Genomic DNA, 23,369 nt, shown 5'->3' with positions numbered 1-23,369 from the left:
GCAGATAATTAACAGCTTAAAAAAAGAAGGTTGATCATTTTATTGCATTATTGTTCAGACAGAAGAAAATTCATTTTCATTAAGATAAGACCTTTCCACTCATTCTCAGCCCTAAATCTGGTTAGAGGAAGGCAAGGTGTCTGTTGTATTAATGTATTCCAATTAAACAAAATTGGGTAACACAAATAGGAAACTTGAACAAGTTGCACTGAAGTTAGGGGGCTGCTGCTACACTTTCTTGGGCATGCAGTCAGTCGCATCGACTGTGTTTAACAGAAAATTTGAAGGATGCAAGACATTATACAGAGGTCAGACTGAAAAAATTCCCTGTTCTAAGCTCTCCCCACCCTAAGTTATCTCACCAATGTTGGCCATGTATTTGAACAGAGTACCCGACACAGACTCAGTCACAAAGCAGTTGCCATTTCTTTCTTCCAGTGTATGTCATGTTTCTGTTTAGTAATACTGTTTCCTGTAGCATGATACTCTACTGCAGCTGCACAGAAAAGCATTTTAAAGGGAAGCAACAAGCTTGACATAAACAGCAGAAGTGAAATCCCAATAAACAGCAGCAAGGAAAAAAACACAATTAAAGTTGGGAGAGGTTATTAAATTACCTTACTTCTCCGGTATTCACTTTGCACCCTGTGTGCATTTATTTTTTGAAATGCCACTTGTTCAAAAATAAAGACTCGCATGCTTCTTGCTGGAACAAAGTCAATCATCAACAAGACTGTGGCCCGTGTAAAAGGAGAAATTTAGCTGGAGTCATAACTGTGTTGCTTTGATATGAAAGTGAAAAGCCATTTCCTTTCTTTTCATGGCCTCTTAAACAGTCTTTTTGCTTTAGAGTAAGTCTCACCTGGGAGAAGACCATTAAGCCCCAAAGCACAGAGGATTCACAATGCAGTGGGATGCAGGGCCCCCCCGCGCCACGCAGAATGAACGCCTAATGGAAATACACCTGGCAACAGAGGATGCAACACACTCACTGCATTCACAAATTACACGGTTCTCAGAATTACAATTTATCTGTAAGGGACACACAAAGACTACAAGGCCTATTATAAACCAAAAGGCATATATATGGGCTTGCGGCTATTCACAGCTTTCAATTTAGATTTAGAAAGTTTCAGTTTCGCTTCTGTTGTGAATAAAATATTCTATATAGAGACTATTTTCTTCTCCTTAACGCTGAGAAGTATGACCTTTAGGACATTCTGACTTAGTTCAAGTGATTTGGCTGCATTTCTCCCTTCCCTCGTTCCTTCCCAATTGAAGGTTAGATAATTCATCTTCATCTGGAAAGCCTAGGGAAGCCTACAGGTAGAAAACAGCATATTAATCTATTACAAAGCAACAACAGGTAAAGACCTACTTATTTCCTCTTAAATACATACTTTCTAAACAAGTGGTCTGCAGTAGGTTCTTGCAGGAAATAAGAGGCTCTGCAATGCCCGTACCTAATTCTGAAAATCAACTTTAAAAAAAAAATAGTAAATCAGAGCAACTGTTACTCCAAAGCAGAAGGACATGCACAAGACACTCAAGAAAACAAAAAGACTGCTAATTTAAACTGAGTTATTGAGATCGAGCAAGTCTGGAGGCAAATGAGACCATCAATGACTGAAGAAAAGTTGTCCCATCAAAAATGTCTATACACAAACATGTATTAGTTTCATTTTGACCATACACAGGGTGACACCTTCTATTAAACTGCTAACAGTTGACATAGAGAGGAGACTGAAAATCTTTACTCCCTTCTTCTGCACTGCTGTCACTGATGTGCACTTCAGCCTCCCTGGCTCTTGGCACAGTCACCTCTACGAAAGCTACAGAGGTATTGCAAATTGACTAACAAGATTAGCAAATCTGCGCTTGACTTGTTCAATAAGGTGTTGATGCATGCAGATATATTTGCTGAAATTACTTCATCCAAGAGGCATAGAATGTCACTGGAGACCCTTCTATTTTCAGTCCCTAATCCCTAAACCTTTCTAACCTGCATATAACAAAAAAAAAGGAGCTGAAAAGGAAGGAGAGGAGATAATGATGCCCGCCGCGAAGGCAGCCGATCAGGCAGTGCCTCCCCCAGCCCCTGCACACACAATCAGCGCCAGCTGTAGGCCAATTAAACCCAGCCGCTCACAGGTGTTCGCAGAAATGATGAACACAAAAGAAATTCGCACTTCAGAACTGCAATATTTAAAAGCTTTGAGGTGGAACCAAGAAAGATAAAAGCCCGAATTAAGTTTATTGCCACCTTGTGCTTCACTCTAATGCAGGTTTTGAACAGGGCCTCCCATTGGTATTAAAAGTTGGATGAACATCTGCATTTAAAATACAGGAAACCAAGCACGTGAAGTGCTTTTAAAATGCCAGTTGCCATAGTAGACAGGGGGCTTTAGTATATGTTCATTTATTATTATAGTTGTATGGCAATATGGTAAAATATATTTGCCAAGTGGGCAATACAAGATCGACTCTAAGTCAACATAATATGCTAGATTGCTTAGATTTTCATAAATATTTTTGATGCTTATTTTCTCTAAACGTAACTCTCATTTCCCAAAATAACAATTTCTTTAATTTTTAATGAGAACAAAACCATGGTAAGATCTTATCATGCTCTCTTACGTTCAGATTAAAAACCACAAGACGGGAGAAAAAGGAAAAGAGAGGCAGCCCTGTGAAAACTCTCCATGTTCTCTTAAGTGGTCAAATGACAGGAACTATCCAGTAAGTGAATTCTTTCCTTCTCTCCACAGAGCAGCAAACCAAGTCTCTGTAAAATGAATTTCTCTTTATGGTCCTATACCAAAAATATGTATACAAATTAACATCCAAATGTCTTTAATTCCCATGATATGTCTATTAAGCAGCAATTCTCCATAAGGCTGTTTAGCTATCCAAACAGCAGCCTAAAATTATTATCTCTATAAGCTTTCCATAACTTATCACTCAGTTCCTATGAAAAGCCATTAATTTTGGCCTCTCTGTATCTTGGTCTCACAGGAAATATTCTGCAAAGGGATGTAATAAAAATGTGATTTCTGCCATCATTTCATTAAAATTCCCTGTTAAATTTCTATCTGAACAGTGTACATAATATAAAAAAACTCAGGGCTCTTATTAATGGTGCTGTTCCTTATGATACAGACTTTAAAAAATAATGAAGACCATTTCTTACTTGTAAGAATATTGTTCATTTTTCATTCCTATTAAAATTTAATCTGGAAGTTGTTTAAAAATGTTTAAGTTTCATTACATTTCAACATCTTAAGAAGGGGAAAGAGCTAGCGAGTTCATGAGCAGGAATGCTGCCACTCATCTGCCCTTCCACAGATATCTCAACAGTAAATCACTCAACCTATCTACGATTCAAGATATCCATTTGCAACGTTTTAATACTTACCCATCTTATGGAAGTGCTGTGAGACAATGTTTTCTGAAGAGCTGAACCTCAAAGGTTAGAGGATGATAGAGAACAGAGGAGCAAATCACCCCCTCTGCTTAACAGTATCTTTGAAGTTTTGGGAGAGGGTTTTTGGAGGTTTTGGTTGGAGTTGGGGATTTTAGTGTGGGGTTTTCTGTTTTGATTTGGGTTGGGGGGGAGGGGGCAGCAGGTATATTTGCAAGATTTAAGCAAGCTGAAATCAATGCAGAAAATTGTGGTCAATACACCATAAAAAACACATTAAAATGCCACTGAGTCTTCAATATGAGAGCATTGTTAGCAACCACCCTACTGAGATGCAAAGCGGAACTGCCTTTCAGAAGCTGGAGACCCAAGTTGTGTAGAAGCATAGCCTGGTTCTCAAATGTGGAAACCAGGCAGCTCCCCCCACATCCTTTCATAGCAACAGCAAGTTACTTCACATTTTAAGAGCTTTTTAGATGGTACTAGTGGTCTCACTTCAAAACGACCTTCTCTCTGCTTCCTTACCCCTAAATTCTCAGTGGTGAGACAAAGGTCCACACACGTACCATGGAGTCCCACCCACTTCGCTGCAAGGGCACATCGTGCAGGGCACATTCCTGAACTCCCTTCAGTAGCGCTCAACACACTGAAGTCAAGAGAATTAGACATTTTGTGGCAACACTGAGTTAAACAAACTGACAGTAACCCACCAAGAAAACTAAAATTAAACTATCAGAACTAGGACATGCCTCGTCTACAAACATTGTGCTTAAGCACTTTCTACAATCAGGTCTTTTATTCAGGGGTCTAATTTTAGACATCTAAGTATAAAAATTCTGGCCCATACGTTTAATGGAAGCGCGCGACTGCCAAGCTGAGAATGTTAAATCTAATTTTAGTTTTTCTTTGCGTACTTGTTTTTTTCATACAATTTCTGCAACTGAATAGAAAAATATCTGTGATATTTTCTGGACCATATTCACAATATTCATTTTAGTCGTTGCATTTTGAGTGGTTATAAAGCCTACTCCAATGAACTGGAGCTTTTTTTTTATTCCCGGTGAGACCAAAATTTCATTCTCTACAATCAAAGTACTTTCTGGTAAATTTTTTTTAGTCCTGAAAATATTTCTATTAAAATTAATGTTAATACATTGCGACCTGCACACATCCTAAATTAGAAACTTAAACTTCCCTGAAAGACTTCCTTTTAGATCTTTTCATGCAATTATCATCCGGCTATTGTGCTACAGGCACATTTTTGAATTTTCTTCCTCACGTAGACGGTTTCATAACAGGGATATATTGATTTAAACTAGTTTCATTACTACTAATGCTCTGCTAAATTTTAAAGACAACGCAATATTGAATAGAATAATGTGTTCTATTAATAAGCATACTATTGAAATGCTGAGCAGATTTATTGCATTTGGATGTTCAAATAAACAAGAAGATCATTTTCTATAAATCATCTCCTGCCTAAAAGATGACTGAAATGGGATTTGATTTTTTTTTAAAAAGTAATACAAACAATGAAAACTAGTTTGAAAAATTAACCAATGGATTTTAATCAAAAAAAGTATTCTCTAATCAGACATGTTTGGGGCTTGTTTAAAGCAGTACTTATTATCAGAGGTACAAAGGACCTTTAAAGGCACTGGTTGTACCAACACTTGGAGGAAACAAGTTTAAAAAGAGATTCAAGCTCTGTTTTGTAAATGAAATAAAGCAGTGATGGCAAAACTTTAAGTCCACGCTGCACAGCACTTGGCTCTTGCACGCATACTTAAGCTGGCTCGGGAACTAGGAGCTAAGTATCCATGTCAGCGCGGTATCTGCTTGAGCCTGCTAATTAAGCTTGCTGAGAAGAACTAATTACTGATGCAGCTCTACTGCTTCTGGGAGCCGAGCTAATACCACCATGCGGTACAACGTATCAGCCCATTTGGAGCAGGCCCAGATACCTGACCAAAGCAGGGCATAAGCATGCCCTTAAGTAAATCATTCCTGATATCAAACAGCAAATAAAGATTCTGTTTCTTCAGCAGTGACCCCCGCATGTGGTCTCCCACAGGCCCCCTCCTCCGTGCCTCATCTGCCACATACGGAAAACACTCTCGCAAGAGTGCCTGAGCGGGGAAGGACTTACTGGAAGACGGGAAAATAAGCACCTTCTGATTGCTAGCGTAACTGCGAACGAGGGTTTGCACACACTGAAATCTTCTTCATTAACTCTGCAACAAAGCATCCTCATTTCCCCAGTTTTTGATTGCCGCAAATATCGTACTAAGTGCTCAGGTTAAAAAAGAATGCTTTAAGCCATTTTCCAGTACAGATTTCAGCTGCTGTAAAACATTCGCTTCCTATCTTACTCTAACAGTTCTCCATAAGAATACTGCTAAAATTACATGGGAATCCAAGCCGAGGGAAAAAAGCAAGATTGTAATCAGAATAGCAAGCCCTGCTAGGGCTAACAACAACCGCTGGTTACTACCGCTAGAAGATAACAGCGAGGCAGGCACAGCGCGCTGCTGTGCGCTCAGCAAGCACATATGGCAATATGCTTCTGTTGTCACCCTGTCTTTCCATCTCTGCTATCATCACTACATATTTTCTTCCCTTTCTCTGCTGCCTGTATCCCAAACTGTAAGCTTTACAGGACAGGAACTGTGTTTTATTTACATGTGCAGCATCTGCCTAAGTGACTCCAAAATTGACAATTGTGGTCCTTCCATTTCCCAGCATCTCTGCAGGGACACAAACTAGAAAATCTCTGAATTTTGTTCCTAGTTTATTACAGCAGTTCACAAACCCTGGCAGTTTGCTCAGTAGTTTGTACATATTTCCAGGCTCAGGACTCTGTCACCTAGAACGGCACCATGCTTAGCAGCAGAACGCCACCGGCACCTTTGCCAGAAGTGCTAGATGTCACTGCCTGACTGCCTACTACAGAGCCTATATGCTCCGTGCAAGCATCAAGCTGTGCTTCTGCAAAATCGCAGCATGGGCCAGAAGTCTCTATCTGCCTTTAATATTCATGCTATACCTGAAAGAATGGAGCTTGGGTTTCTAAGCACTACCACAATACAAACAACTACAATAATTTTTTTACAACCTGCCATTTCTGCTTGCACACGCTGTATGGCCTACAAAAGGTTATGCATATAAAATTGTTAGGTTACGGTTATTATCTTGTTAGAAAAGCATTTTAAGAGTGTTTGAGGAATGAGAGGACTTCTTTTTATTAATATTTCAATAAAACTATGAGTGTGTAGTACTTGCTTCTGATGTAGGAAAAACTCATTTCAACTCAGTAATCCAGCATAACTACATCCTCAAACCCCAACATGCCTCCAAAATATTAAAGACATAAAAATGGGCCATGGTCAAACTCTAATCCGAACTTCGCTACTTCAGCAGAGATCTACCACTGCCTAAACACGCTCTCCAATTACGGCTACGTGGAAATCTCTGCCTGTCAGGTATTAAATCTTTATAATCCCAATACTGATTAAGTGTATTTTAAAATGTTCCTAACAATTATTGCCATTATGGAGGACCTCTCACTGATCTGTGCTGCAAACTTTCTACTGTTCTTCCAATCATTTTACTCCCTAACCACATCCCCTCTACAGTCTACCACAAAAGCATAAAAGCCTTTTTTCTATTAAACACCCTCATCTTCGATGGGTAGCTGAACTTGGCAAACTCATGACACCCACTGTGTAGGAAAGGTGAAGGGCCTAGCAGACAAATCATATGAAGAGCGGTTGAAGGAGCTGGGACTGTTTAGTTTGAGGAGGAGGAGGCTGAGGGGAGACCTCATCACTCTCTACAACTATTTGAAAGGACACTGTAGAGAGGTTGGTGCTGGTCTCTTCTCACAGGTAATTAATGACAGAACAAGAGGGAATGGCTTCAAGCTCCAACAGGGTAGGTTTAGACTGAACATTAGGAAAGAATTTTTCACAGAAAGAGTGGTCGGGCATTGGAATAGACCGTCCAGGGAAGTGGTTGAGTCACCATCCCTGGATGTGTTTAAGAGACATTTAGATGTGGTGTTGGGGGATATGGTGTAGGGGAGAACTTTGTAGAGTAGGGTAGATGGTTGGACTCGATGATCCCAAGGGTCTCTTCCAACCTAGACAATTCTATGATTCTATGAAAGGCATATACTCACCCTTACTTACAAAGTAAACATCAGAGTTTCTTCCAAGTTTGAGAGAAATATCGACTCTGGATCTCCACAAAGCCCTCTTACCAACATTACAAGCACTTATATATAATCTTCATGATGCTTATCAGAGAAGATTACCCTCTCAAGAAACAATAAACTGGATGAGTTCTTCTCCTGTGAGTTTCTACAAAGATACCATTATCATAGTCCACAAGTATCATGAACAGAGCATGGCTACATCATGTCCCTGTTCCTCTGCTTGAACACATCTCCTGTTTCCACTCTTTTGTCTTTTCCTCATTCTGGTCTTATATTCCCATTTTCCCAATTTACTGTTAATCTCCAGATAATGACTTCTGTAACAAACAAGTAAGGAGTGCTCTAGGTAAACATTATGTAAATGTCAAATGTCTTCTGCTTATCTTCAATCATTCTCTATCTATATTGGCTTATTGAGTAAATTATTTGCCAACTACTATTAGCCCTCCTTTCACTTAGGTACTAAAACAAGCTTTAAAAATTAAGTTAATAAAAGAAATGAGGATTAAGCACACCAGGTCTCACTATACTGAGTCTTTAGCAAGTCACCCAAAATTATTCCATGCACTCTTCTTTAAGGAGAACACCCCTCTCAGCCGGCATGCTTCAGGATTACTTCCCCTGTTCCTACCCTCTCTAAACAACTGATTGGAACAATGGTGGAGTGGACCCGACCAGTACTCACTGGTCATTAGCTCACCACCTAGCCAGCACCACTACCTGCTGCTAATATTTTGATTTCCCTGAACAGGCACAATAGGGCACAATCAGTTTGTTGAGATGTGAAAACTCGAGTTCTCACTTGAGGTTCTGGGGCTTATTTCTGACCAAAAAGGAAAACCAGCGTTCAAAAGCAGCAGTCTGCAGTCTGGGGAGACTAACAACCCCGCTGGCATTTAAATGGTTTGCCATTTTGCACAAGCATTTCTTATGGCTATTTTATTTCTCATAAGTAGAAAAAAAATAACTGACTTGATTCACCACTCTTAGTCCAGCACAACTGTGCTTATTTCAATAGAGGGCTTTGGTGCAAAGGAGTAATGCCATTATCAATCATGACAATGCTTTTTTTGTTTTGTTTTGTTTTCATGCACAGAACTCGTAAAGCGTTACAAGCTTTGGCGGGAAGCACTGTTAACCTCACTGCACAAATCGTGAACTTAGGCACAGAACACTGAAGTAATTATCCAGAGGTCACAGAGTGAGTCAGTAGTAGATGTGGGACAAGAAGCCACTTACATTCACTCCCAAATTCTCTAATGGAGCATCCCCCCCTTACTGCAATGAAGTTCTAAGTGTAAATCAATAATTGAGGTCACTGAAAACCTTCTGCATGCAGACTGTAGTGAAGTCACCCTTCTAGGAAAGCACTGACAAAAAGGAAGGTGCTTAATGATTTTTTCAGTGGTCCTTACGTAAGGATGCAGCATTCCAGGAGGGGGAGAGAGGAAAGGATGTTTGCTCAGGAAGCCCTGTAACAGGGCTGCAGTGACAAATCATTACTCCCAGAACACTGCTCAAGGAAATGTAATGCTGCCATTTTCCAAATGCTGGGTTATAAAACCTTTCACACATACAATATTTAAAACCATGAATTACCTTCAAGAATGTATCCAAACATCTAGCAGTATCAAGTCATGCTAACGGTTATCTGTTTATAGGTCAGAAGGGCAGTAAATTATTGCAATGGAAAGTAGTAAAGCCTGCATTGTATCTGGTTGTGCTGCTTAACAGGTGATAGTGAAAAGCAGGTGATGCATGGAAACTTCAAGTTTTTATAGCTTCTGCCTCAATCTGTATTCACTTATATAAAGATGTCACATTTTTAAACATTTAAAAGTCAAATTGTCTGGAGAATAGATTCATATAAAATTTATTTTCAGAAACAGATATTTAGCCTACTCCTATCAGAGTTGATTGCTCTTATGTGTAAGCTTTATTCAACTTTCCACAGGTTTGAAAATACAAAGAATGACATTTCAGATCCCATACTCAAGTGTGTCATTAACCAGAAATTGAAATGGGAACATTTCCACTTTCTCAGAAATACTCAGTTTGTTAGGGTGATAACTGCACTAACTGCTTTTGAGTTTTTGTGAAGCTACTAAATATGACTCTACTTCAACACAGACAAGAAGGAGGAGTCACAATGGCAAAAGAAAAATCCTGAATTGGTGCCTTACCCAGCACAATACGCCTCGAGAATTGAATAGTTTCAAAGCTCTGCCAAAATAGCTATTTGTAAGTGGCTAATGGCAAAAATGTTTTATTCTGTTTATGTCAAAGACATGTTTGTCAGGCGCTGGACAGCCAGACAAATCAGGGTCTAATTAGTTCAGTCAATTCCCTCAGTTTTATTCTTTCAGTCTACACTGAGTTATTAAAGCATCAGAAATAAAACGCTACGGAGACAGCAATAAGGGAAATAAGATGTCAGAACTCTATTAACAATGGCATTTTCAGGAAGCAATGTAAATAGAAAACCAAATTTATGCAAGAAATATATATCAGTAAGTAATACTCAATATAATCATCCTACATTTATCTTTAAAGGAGCTTTCATCTCCAACCGATTAAAAAAAAAAAAATAATAAATGCTTCAACACATCGACATCTTGACTTCTTTGGAACAGTGACCATTATCCAGATTCAGATGCCTACTTAGTACAAGAGTTGGTCCCCAACCCAAATAGTACAGTTGTACAAATAACAGTATGTGAGTAATTATTTATTCCACCCTTGACATTTAGCCAGCTCAGAGAGAGCGTGTGACAGTTAAGCAGTTGCAAGATAAAAAGAACCGGAAAATGCCACATTCAACTGAAATGACAGGAAATATTTAGGTAGACAGAATGTAATAAATTTGGCAGACTTATGGGAATTTAATTGCCTCTTTGTGAAAAGGGATAAATACATGTAAAAACCATAACTGTGAGGACCAGTTTCTGAGAGGAACAGCTTTCTGTTAAGGGTGTCTAAATCTTCATTACTTGAATATGACCATCACAGAGAGGAAATGCTTTCGTCCCACGGCAGTGATGGTCATGCTGGTGGCAGCAGCTCCCAGCTCTGTGCCAGCCTGCATGCAGGCACCAAGAGGACAGAGGCCTCTGGCCCCAGAGGGGCTGTCACACACATCAGCAACTTTCTGATCTTACACTGGCTCACAGTTGCCAGCACAGATAGTGAGATGTTGGCTACTTCAGGCAGCATCTGCCACCCAAATAACTGAACCTCATTTGCTCCCAGAAGGCAGTAACATGTACTTTTATTTTTCTCGCCCCTACCACTGTGAAATAGCTCATCTACCACGATGGCTGACAAGTACCACTTTAGTTCTCACTCAAGTGTCTCAAGTCACCTTGTCTGCCGAACCATGATACAGAACGATTCCTTCACTAATGCAGAGGAAAAAAAATTTGGTTACTTCACCAGCACCTTCACTGGATAAGGTGAGATTTTTCCTGAGCATTGGTTTAAAAAATGTCCAGCTCCCCATTTTACAGTGCTTCTGGCATTTCAAAATATTTCCATAATATCCTTAAACTCTTTCTTACTAGTTTATTGTAACAGAAGTATTTATCTCTTGTTTCAATCTATTAACTTTCTCCTATTAGGAAAAAAAGTTAAAAGGGCATAATGAACATCCCCATTTTTGACAGGTCTGTTTAGCAGCCTGCACCTGGAATATAGTTTAGACTCATGGGTCCAAAAGGTTGAAGACAAATTAAAAGGAATACTTACAGTATTTACTAATATTAACACAAGGGATTAGTTCAGCATGTAAATAGCACTAATGATATGTCTGAAAATCAACAAGCCACACCAAGAAAAACATGACCTTACTTATTGCTTAGGATTGTACACTTTGTGTTTAGTGTTAATCATCTTAGTGATGACGCCATCTAATCATTCATGAAAAAGTAAAAGGAGTATCTTGGTATTTGATAAAATAATGAGGAATTCAGAAAAAATATGCCCAGATTCTTCTAAATTGAATCACCAGCTGGATTTGAGTCACCTTCTGAGATGCCTCGCACTTTCACTCTTGCTTTCTACAGAGGGACCCAAGGGTGACTGAGGGTCCTACCATACATGTCATTACGAAGAAGGAATCAGAAATTAACTTTCTAATATGCTAGTGTTCACTGAGTTACATAGGCTGACTAATAAAGCACTAAAAAAACAAAATCTACAAGTTTTGAAATACTTTTTACAGAGAAAATCTGTAGTCCTCTACATTTATTTCTATAGCTATAAATAAGTATGTTGTTACAATAAAAGTACTTTGGATAAACTATCATAATACCGTTACAATGCTTAAAGAAACAGGTAATAAGAATACATAGGTGTGTGCAGTGTTTCCTTCTTTTGTCTTACTTACATAAGTGCAGACTCTTCATTTCAGATGACATGATCCTTTTTACCTCTGATGAAGAAACACACCCGTGAAATGACTCACATAAGATGTGTATCTGCCTTGTGTCATACAGCATCGGAGGTTTTTTCCTCCCCATGTTGAGTACTTGTTCTTTGTAACCCAGCACAGTCAAAAAGACTACCTTTTTATACAAGAATTAACTTGTGCACAGAGAAATCCCAGAGGAACTGAGCTCTCCTTTCAGTACCTTATAACTAGACCAACAATTCATCTTTGCATTTACACAGCATTTTAAATTCACTAAGCTTACATGCTCCAACAAACAGTGGGCATCATCTCCTATTTAAAGAGCAGGAAACTAAGCCAGAAAGCAATTAAATAACTTGATGGCAAGACAGTAACAGAACAGAATTAGATCCCAATTCATCTGCTTGCCAGCCCTCACCTACTTGGTAAACCACAGCAGCAGTCCCAGAAGCACACTTGTATGCAGAATTCTCAGGGTCAGCACAAGCAATGAAAAATATTAACCAAAACTTCTCGTGTCCCTTTAATGACATTCCCATGGATAAAATGAAAAACAAAGGTCTAAATATTTAAAGACCTTTATGCATGTGTGGCTGAGCTCTAATTTCCTCAAGTAAAAAGGAATTCCTCCAGACATACCACTAGCTCTGGTTTTACCTGAACCTTCAGGATCTATGCAAAAGACCTAAGATAATGTGTCAAAAGGCTGACGCCTGTTGATTAAATACAATGTTCAGGTGAAAAATAAATAAATTAAATTAAAAAAATAAAATTGGCACTTATTTCTGTGTTAAGATTTAGAAAAAGTAGAAAATAATAGTTTCACAGCCAGAGACAGTATTATATTCAAAGCTTGCTTGTCTGTCTACACATGCACATGATGGTTGCACATGCTCCCAGGCACACAGAACAGGAGGATTTTCGCATTAGCAGTGTTGGTCAGATACACAAGCAAGTCCTTCCCACATATAGACATGCACGCTGCTACCTGAGCAGTACTGTGCATCCCAGGTCCTCTGCTCCTCACAGCCTCAAAATCTCCAGGGACTCCGAGGCAGTGTACCCACACCTAATGCAAAAGTTACAGATCGAAATATCTCTTCTGTCTCCATCAACCCCGTGCCTGAATGTACACACTCATCACAAGGGATACTATCGAACACTCCAAAACCACAAATCATGAGGAGTCCCAGAGTGCCTAACTGAATGAGCACTGAAGAATAAGTATCCAAAAAGGAAGAGTTGCGCTAAGAAGCTGTATTTACAGTGCAGTGTTGTGCTTTATGTGATGAATCCGGAAAAGAAGAGGTCTCCACAGCTGTCACTTGAAATCCAGAAGAGTGACCACAGTTGCCCACAGGCTGTTCCACCCGTGCAGTCTCATGAGCTCATTTAATGAGACAAGTTCTCTATTAAAATTTTCAGTCTCATTTTCTGTAACCATGAACATAAATGGTTCTTGACTTGAATGATGTTCTTGATATGACTGTAAAACCTTTGCTGCTAAGGTTTAAAAGTGACATTAGCCTGCAAGAGTGGGTCCTTCACCTAGCGGTAGAAGGCACCAAGGTCCTTACTTCTTTGTGAAAAGTCCTCTGTCTGAACTTTTAAAGCAGAGATATTCATCAGATGTACTGTAAACTGACAATCTTGAACTTAGGTACTGACATTCATGACCAAGGTCCAGAGAGTAAGAGAAGTTTTTGAAGTTACACACCAGAAAACAGAAGACATTTTGAAAATTTTTTGGCCTGCTCCAGCCAACAGGATTGCTTCTGCTTACGGAGGGGGAAATAGATGGAGTAAGATGTAACATGGAATTAAATACATCTATGACAGATTGACTAGAAATGACTATTTCAAGGCAGAGACCAACCTCAAGGTAATCCAGACTTCCAAGACAGGTTAGAGGATATAATTTTCTTTCCCCTACTGTAAATCTTAGGAAGTAGCTCAGCCAGCCTGAGAAACCACATGGTTAGGTTTGGGTACTTTGGTTTCAGATCAACAGTTTTCTAGCGTAGACCAGAAAAACTCACATATCCTTGTTTGTGTTGATGGTACTATGAATCATCATTGGCACATGACAGTCCTGAATGTTTGCATGGTCTGTTTCTACCCCACGTCCCAAGCTCTGAAATCATAAGAGCAAATTTCCAAAATGAAGAAAAGTGTGTATTACCGTACATCTGAAAGTGGGACATTTCGGTCATTTTCTGGCATCTGTCATGAATAGATGCCAACAAAAAAATGTTATGCAATGATATTTAATGCGTTCACTGGATCAGAGACAGGTAACCAGGCTGTTCTAAACCATAATCACATGCAATGTGTATACAGTCTTGTAATAAATGCCATAGATGCACAATCTGTGCTGATGTCACCTCACCAGATATGTTCTGCTTATATAGGGAAATTAGTCCAGCACTCTGAAGAACTTTACAAATTTGTCCTATGGTAAAAAAAATTCCAGAAGGAGAGTCCTTATAAACTTCAAATGGCAAACTGTGCATCAGAAAAACTTTAAGTTCGAACTCTTTGCAGCTCAAAATGAAAAACTCAAGCTAAATCTTATGGTATTCAGAACTAGCTCAGGGAGATATTTCTACAGGCAATCATCCTGGTACAGACAGATAACGAATTCCCACCTTCTTAGCTGAAAGAAAATTACAGCCCTGGCTCTCATGAAAAATCTTTCTGCCATACAAAGACCAACCTATAGTGCCCTGAACTGATAATCACCTGGCTTCCATTAAATAAAGACACTTCTAATTAAACAAACTGAACAACACACAAAAAATGTTTGCTTTGCAGGCAAGAGATGGTAAGCAATTTATCTTTCAATATAATAATCCCTAATATCAGGCTATCTAGAATTTAAAGTGATGAATAAAGGTATTTAGGTTATGAAGTCCTAGATTACTCTACAGCCTCTATTCATTTCAATAGCAAGAAATAGCAACTCTAATTGTTTTCACTTTAAGAAATAAGGGTCCAGTTATTGGACTATTGCTACTGGCCTAGAAGCATTTTCACTTTTTACCAAAACAGGTTCTTACAGGATGATATCTCTCTTTAATAGGGCTGGCGAAGATGTAATACGGAATAGAGCCACAGAAAAAAATCAGGTTGGAACATAACTCTGCTAGTTATCTGGTCCAAGCTTCAAATTACATTAGGTTGCTTGTCCAGTTAGACTTTGAAAGTCTCCAGCACTGGTTTCCAACAAGTCAGGAACTTCAGTAATCTAGATCACAACATACAGGACCTGCCACACTTAGAGGAATCCAAGAAATATATTACCAGGACAGAGTGAATCAAGGAGGCTGGAAGTACACGAGAAGCTCAACTTTTGAAAAAGGCCACAGACAGCAGCAAAGGGCTTATGCATAGGTCAAATGGACTATACAACTAAAAGTGCCAGCATATGGGTAGGCAGGTGGGGTGTTTGCACTCCTAACAGCTGTCAGATAAACAGGTAACTCCACAAAGTGAAGGATAGAACAGGTTTTCTTAGAATCATAGAATAGTTTGGGTTGGAAGGGACCTTTAAAGTTCATCTAGTCCATTCTCCCTTGAGCAGGGACATCTTCAACTAGATCAGATTGCTCAGAGCCCCCTCCAACCTGACCTTGAATGTTTCCAGGGATGGGGCATCTCTACCACCTCTCTGGGCAACCTGCTGCAGTGTTTCACCACCCTCATGGTAAAAAAATTCTTCCTTATATCAGTATCACATCTTTCTCAAGGACTGTAGCTTAATACAAAATCTTTGCCTGCAAGCACAGTCATGTGAAGCCTTGCGTTTGTTGAAGAAGCCTTACTCTCGCTTCAAAAGAGACTGAGAGTATGCTGGTGAGCATTGGTCTCTCCCAAGAGCCACTGTGAGGGTTACACTGAAGAAATTGCAAAATCTGATCTAGGAATTTGTAAAGTGCTTCTCACGGACAGGCAGTCCTGCTATGAATTTCTTAAATTTTCATAAAGATGCAGACATACCATTTCACAAAAGTAACAGTATCATCAGAAGTCTGGAAGGCCAAGAGAATGTTTTGCTGGAAAGGAAGACAGTGTCCAGATTTATACCCCAACAGAAAAATACATACCAGAGACGGGAGTCCACTGAAGGAAAAGATTTCCACTGGAGGGACAGTTTTTAAAGCCAAGTGGATGAAAACCGAAAGAGGCATTTTCAAAGAAAAGAAAAAGAAAATCAAAAGACCCTAAGGAGACTACAGACAAGGCTGATTAAAGACAATAGAACAAAGAGATGGTGAACTGGCATAGATCTCAGTTAAGCAGTGACCTGCTCAAACCTCGCTTAAGCGGTAAGCTGAGAGTGAAGCGCTTATCACCACGAATACAGCATCACTCACAGCATGCAAGTAGACGGGGCTTTTATGCGAGCCAAACGGTTCCACTACAGCACACATTTCCAGGGGACTGAGTGCAGGTGGAGTTCTACTGTGAATGTTAGCAATACATGGATATTTCAATACTGATGTTTCCTTTTTGTTGAAATATTTATGTCCATCTGCATTACTATTTGCTGTTAGCATTTTTTGGAAAAGACAGGTAAATTAACTGTGACAGTAATCTAGAGGTGAAAGGAAAAAACATGATTTTTCTTCATCCTAGTACAAGGTAGTCTATTCCAGACCAACCTAAGGTTGAAATATCATCTCTAATCACTTTGAACACACATGAAGAAGCACCCAAAGCCTGACATTCTCAGTAAAACAGAAAGAATGAGGACAAAAACTTTATCTCCCTTTTACAGATAAGAGAGGCACAGAGAGAGAGATCAGAGGATTTGACAAAAGTAACACAGGTAAGGCAAGGCTATTCCCAATATTTACTCAGGCTAAAACTCTGTCTCTGTATGGCCTTGTAAAATTATTCCAATACCCTTGGGTCTACAGTCAAATTAGTTCTTTATTTATTATACCAGTTCTCGAGTATCTTTCATATGGGCTCTTCCATTGTTCCCGTACAGCTGGGTAAACAGACAAAGTCAATTCTATCACGGATAGCATTCAAAACCCTTTGCATGTGTGGCTTTTTTTTTTTTTTCCTTTAGGCAAGCTAAGAATGTATTTAAAGGTGACCTGTGTTGAAAAAAAAAAAAAAGGAACAGGTAAGTTTGGGGACAATCAGAAAGTAAGGGCTTCTGAAGATTGACTTGTTTCAATATCCTTCTCAGTGGAAAAAAATAATAAATCAAATAACCAATGTTTGAGACTTTAGTATGTAATCACCCTTATTAAGGCAAAAATTGACAATGATATGGACAAGAATTTTAGTCACTGATATTAAAAGAAAACAAGGCTTTATAGTCCTTGCAAGAAAAGGCTTCCTTTGGACTTTACTGGGAAATGACACCATAACTGTGTCAACAATTTTTAAGATGAACAAGTGATTCAAGAGAAGTAGTAACATTAAAAAAAAAGTAAAAATATTATCCTCCCCACAAAACTTAATCTTCTTAAGATTTTACAATCTTCTCAAAGCAGACCACGTCTTTCAGTATGCTTGCGCAGTGCTTTAGTACACAACAGTTCCCTGATCCTGATGAGGGCCTCTGGCATTACTGAAATATAAACACCAGACAGGAGGCAGGCAATGTAATACACAAGAAAGGGGAAGAGCAGATATCCCATTGAAAATAAATTCTTGATATTCCTCTCTGTCTACAGTCCCACCCCATACCTTAGCCATTTCTACACAGCAGGCAAGAAACGAAGCTTAAAACACATACACAACAAGAATCTATGTAAATCAAGGGAATTAGCAGATGTGGTGATAATCTTCCACAAATAAGAAACAGAAGCTGCCAGCTGTATGTGCAAATACAAAGATCAACATTAATAGGCAATGCTGAGAATACAGGTATTATTTTTCTTTTAGGTGAAGTAGCTCAAGAATCCCAGTCCTGCAGAAACTCGGCCACCTGTGCAACCATTGTGACTCAAGTCCTGCCCTACACTGCAGAACATCTACAGATTCATCAGCCATAGACTTGCCAAAGTAAACTGGATTCTTGCCACTGTTTGAGATGGTAGTGAAGCAGTGACTATATAACTGGGTCAGATGTGATTACCTAGAACAAGGGCAACTTTCTTTACATCTTTGTGTAAAGCTTATGAAATGGCAGACTGAACGTTTGAGAGCTGCAGAAAGAACATCCGAAAATAATTTTTGATAGAATAAGTTTAACTACATTTTAATATGGATGATATTTTCTATTAACATCAGCGCAGCAGCCTATTGTTCAGTAGAGCTCTTCACTTCCTTTACACAAGAGCTATCTCTTGGAATCTGCCTGAGTCAACTTTAGTGAGCACTTTAATATTCACTTTACAATTAATGCTTCTTTTTATGGGTTGGTAGAAGGTAAACCAATTTCAGTTCAGCTTCTAGGTATTGAATTTATTATAAAAAGTTATGTACTTAAAACTCCTATAATGAAACCAGAGGCATCATGAGATATTAACCTAGAGTTAACGCTGAGAAGGCCAGTTTGAATAATTCAATTCATGTCACCTTAAGTATCTTTTCAAATGGAATTAACTTTATCTTACAAAAAAGGAAGCTCCATGTTCCAGTTACTGATTATTGACTCCACGACAGTTCTGTCTTAAATCATCTCGCCACCATCTTTCCAGCAATTTTATTTCACTACTACCAGAATGCTTCTTTAAATTTTGAGGGCTGACTTTTGTTATAAAGAAGCAATATTAGGCAAGAGGAAAACGTGATTTCAGAATTATTGCTACCGTTAGGTGATGCTAAAACAGACAGAAATAAAAGTTAAGACCAAAGTAGCTGCATTAGTTCAATATAGCTGCAAGCCAGGGCTGCATTTCGGCCACATGCACACAGCCACTGCAGCCGTTTGCCTTCCATACAACTCCACCTCTTTTTGCAACAATGCCATAGATGTTTGGTAACGCTGCAGTTCTCTTGACCTGTTAATTGTCTCATTCTAACACAAAGCCCAGCACTTAAAGACTGAAAGGAGATGCTTTCAAATACCTGTCTCAGCCCAGGGGAAAGTGACAGCTCATGGTCAGCGTTATTGTACACTAAGAATGAGGGAGCCTGCAAAAAGCAGGTGATGTTAAGATATAGGTATAGCATTAGAAATGAATCAAAACAAACAAGTAGGAAAAAGATGGGAAAATGAACAGAAACAAGAAAGAACAGCTCATAACAGGCAGAACAAAGAAGTGCCTCGGTACAGAGTATAACTATGTTTCTGGACAACACAGGGAAAAAAAAACAACAGAAAGACACCTTACATTGAAGCACAAATGCCCTGGTAACATCAGCAGTCACCTGAAATAGGAAACACTGATTACCTCTCCTAGACAGTTCAAAGAAGTGAAAACTAGGTAGCAAGCTAGTATCTATTGATTTAAAGTCAGACATATCCAGGACTTTCTTAGCCCAGTCAAAAACAAACAATAGGGAAAAGACGCCCAATGATCAGAATTCAAACAAAACTCAGGAAGACTTCCTTTATCCTAGTATTTAAACAGGGTGGCTTTTTTCAAAGTCCAGCTTAAAACAAAAAGAGGGAGAGCATAAAAGCTCCGGCAGGGCAGAGAAAGCTGGCATGGGCAGCACTCAGAGTAGCAGGAAAGTTTTCTGGGCCTGTCTCCCTCCCAGTTTTTACCTCCCCAAAATCCCTCCCTGCTGTGTTCCCCTGCAGCATTCCCCATCGAGGCAGACACCAGAATGCAAGCCCTATGCCTGCCTGAACTACTGTGTTAGGACAACACTCCAAATAGACTAAAAAGAGACCAACTACAACCCTAAGATCTCGCAGTTCAGGTATCAAGCCAAGAGAAAAAAAGACAGTAACAAAAAACATGTGTGAAGGTAACAATATAGCCCAACAAGAAGCAGTCCAGTGACTTTTCTTCAGTTTGGATAGCTATCATATGAAGGAGTGTGTTCGGGAAAGAACCAATACAATGAGACAGTCCAGCAAATCCCCCCACAGTTTCTGAGCTGTGAGGAGAAACACAGCATGAAGTGCTTGTTTGGAAAATAAATAACAATTTATAAAGCCAAATGCATTCAAGATATAAACAGTTCTATGCCTACCAGGACAGCATAGAAAAAGAAAATTGAAGAGGAAGGCTAGAAACATTAGAAATATTTTGCAAGCTATAAGAAAAACAGTTGAAACATGCTTTGAGACGTTTTTAGCTATGCCTACAAAACTCTGCACAGTGCAAGAGGGCTAGGGTAATTTCAGACCTGCTAGGCTGGAGCTGTAGACTAGGTAACCATAAATGAAATGTTAAGGCAAACCTCGATATAATACCTGAATTTGCAGTTGTGGATGAACGTACCTCTAAGTACAGACAAAAGAAATAATGGGATCACAGATAAGCTTCATAGAACTTTGCACATGGAATCAGAAAACAAGTTCAGAGAAGTCTCTGTCTACACATTGACAGTGATTAGGAAGGCAGAAGAACAAGAGGAGATGAAGGTGGACTGCTGCACCATTAGATGCTGATTTGACAGTTAATGGGCTGAAGGTTTCATATTATCTGCATCTATACTTTAGCACTGTAGACGTGATTACACCGGATACCTTTATACTAGGTGCTAACCTAGTACAAGATATGTCTATTTAAAGTTGAAAGGCATAAGGTGGAAGCTTAAGCACCACAAAACCTGAGAGAAGTATTGGCATCATCCCAAACACAGCTGCCACAGGCTACATGGTGGGCTACATGGGCTCCTCCAGACTGCTTTCCACAGAAATCCCCAGCAAATTGAGTAACACAGGCAAGAACATAGGCATCATACATTCTCAGAGCAAAAGGTTCTTCTATTGAACTCAATGCCATCACAAAATGGATGGCAGATAAAGTACGAAAGAAGAGAAATAAAATGTTTATAAAGGCTAAAAACCTGACAAACACCTCAATGTCCAACAACATGTTCTACAAAAAAAAAAACAACACACCAAAAAAACCCTAAAACAAACAAAAAAAAACATTAGCAGGATGAAAAACAATTCTTGAAGATGATGAAGTCAGAGAAGTATTGCTACCTGCTTCCTGAACAGCATTAAAAATGCACCCCTTCCTCCACAGCCTCCTGAGATGAAGGATCTGAGAAGCCAGAATCAGGCCACCTTCTGCATACTCAGTGCTGATGACTTTACGTCTAGCCCTATTATAAGCCTTTAAGACTCCTCCAGTAAAACAAAGAATTAAGGGCTCAACGTATAAAGAAAGGCATAGTCTTAGCTAGGGTAGACTCTGGAGATCTGCAGATGGAAGCTGCTCAAAGAGAACAGCAGGTAAGAACATTAGGTAGAGCACTTGCATAAGCAGTCTTCATTTCCAGGATATAATCCGCTATCAGCGGAAACACAAATCAAGACTATTTAGCTATCACAGTAAACTCTCAAGCAACCTTTTCAAGTCTTTGGGCGCACACATCTGAGAAACATTTTACCACTTAATTTATATAATCAACATTTTCTGGTTTTCAACTGCATATATAATTATAGGTGGCTCAAATCAGATGGGCTGCCTTACAGACTCAAGAAAGCACTTATTGACCAAATACATCATCTGTAATGTCCTTTTCAATCATCAAAAGGGAAAAATTGAAAGGCTGTATCTATAGAGACTGCAATTATTTTGCTGTTTAAGAAACAGGACAGAAGATTATCTTAACTTTTTCCTTAGCAAAGCCATGGGTTCCTACGATTCCTACACCACTACAACATTGTCAATAACTTCACCCATTTTATTGACCCAAAACTTGAGGAGTTTTTTTTGTTTTCTTGCAACCCATGGAAGACTTAATGGGAAGCCAATCACAAGACAGTATTCAACATGGCATAGTGCAACACAACACACTTGAAGTTGCAGTTCTAGTAAAAGAGAAAAGATGTTTCAAAGACACCATTACAAAAAAAAGGAGATGGGAGAAAAAAAGCTTACCTTCTGCTCCTTTTCCTTGGCAGCACTGAGTTCAGAAAGGGAGAGTGATAGTTTCTCCTGCTGCTCAGCAAGGTACTTCTGATAAAGGCTCAAAAGTTCCTGGCATTCTCTGTACTGCTGCTGCAGAGGTGAGACACCAAAAGTTAAGGGAAAAATACTCTTTACCAAATAGTTAAGAGTCAAATACATACCAACTTACTCTGCGTAAATCTGATTTAGATCCATAACAGTTCAATTTAAAAAAAACAGATACTGTGTGTTTGAGTACTGCCTAATGATGATAAATCGGCCTAGCGATGAATGTTCAAGTACAACCTTCTTTCTACTCAGAGAGCGCAAAAAGAAGGATTGCACCAAATTCTTTTATCATTGGGAAAGGGACAGCAGCAGGCGGCAGGTGATGACATTGTTTCAGCTGGAACAATTACAACCCCGTGATTTGTATTCAGGAAAGCCAGACACTACCAGTGCTTATTTATAAATAAATAAATAGCCAGCCAAGTAAGTAAATAGTCCATTTTTAAGCACAGACATGGATTCACCAGCCCACATACCCAAATCCAATCTCTTTTCTCGAGCACCAATGGCTCCAAAACCCACAGCCGCAGATGCAGCGCTGCAGGCCTTTCAGAGACCAGCAATGATTTTTGGACAGTAATCTGGAGAAGCAGCAACTGTGGTGTTTGCAAGGATATTAGCAAGCAACAGTGTCCTGCCTTGCTTGCAGCATTGAAATTCCAACAGGAGATAAATCTGCTCTTCACCTGTCATTGTGTAATTCCCTCCCTTGCTCATGTAGCATGGTAAACCATTTATGCTCCCCTCTCTCCCCCCTCACTTTTAATTATGCATGCAGATGGGATAAGGGCTCGCTGTCCAAAGAGATTACTCTGAATAAATACTTTAATAACAAGTCACCGCAATTAAGGTAGGGAACAAAAACTTCTTCAATCTATAAAATGGTGTTGAGTTACAGATTTCCTTAACATTTTTATGATCTAATCATTGCTTCTGGGCAAATTCATGTTGCAATCATTTTTGCCAATCATGGCTGCATAAATAACTCACTGCTTTGTTATTCCCTGTTATGACCCTGAGTTTTTTCTTTTTTTCTTCTCCTCATTCTTTGGGAGGAGAATGGGGGGGGTTTGCCAGGGTGGGGTTTTTTTGTTGTTTGTCTGTTTTTCTTTCCTTTAAATGAAAGGCTACACAGAGAACAAGTAAAACATTTTAGGAATGAATGGGAGGTTATTAAACCCCAATGTTTAAATCAATCAGGAGAGCTCCTAGAATATCTTTGCTCAGCACCTGGAAATACAGGAGGGTACAAACAATGGTCTAAGC

General features: G+C 39.2%; 1 protein-coding gene across 1 annotated transcript in view; it reads right to left on the bottom strand.

The window, feature by feature from the left end:
* KIAA1328 overlaps positions 1 to 23,369 on the bottom strand; it is a gene marked incomplete at its 5' end in the record, with an annotated part of 173,059 nt that overhangs the window by 78,820 nt on the left and 70,870 nt on the right. The window contains one exon of the mRNA XM_082498031.1: positions 22,026 to 22,145. Within this exon, the coding sequence (XP_082354157.1) occupies positions 22,026 to 22,145 (120 nt within the window). The remainder of the gene's footprint in view (positions 1 to 22,025; positions 22,146 to 23,369) is intronic.

This window comes from Vanellus vanellus, assembly GCF_965231255.1.
Source record: "Vanellus vanellus genome assembly, chromosome: Z".
In the NCBI taxonomy this organism is placed as follows: Eukaryota; Metazoa; Chordata; class Aves; order Charadriiformes; family Charadriidae; genus Vanellus; species Vanellus vanellus.
Note: the sequence above shows the minus strand (reverse complement) of the source record. Positions and strands in the feature narration are given on the sequence as shown.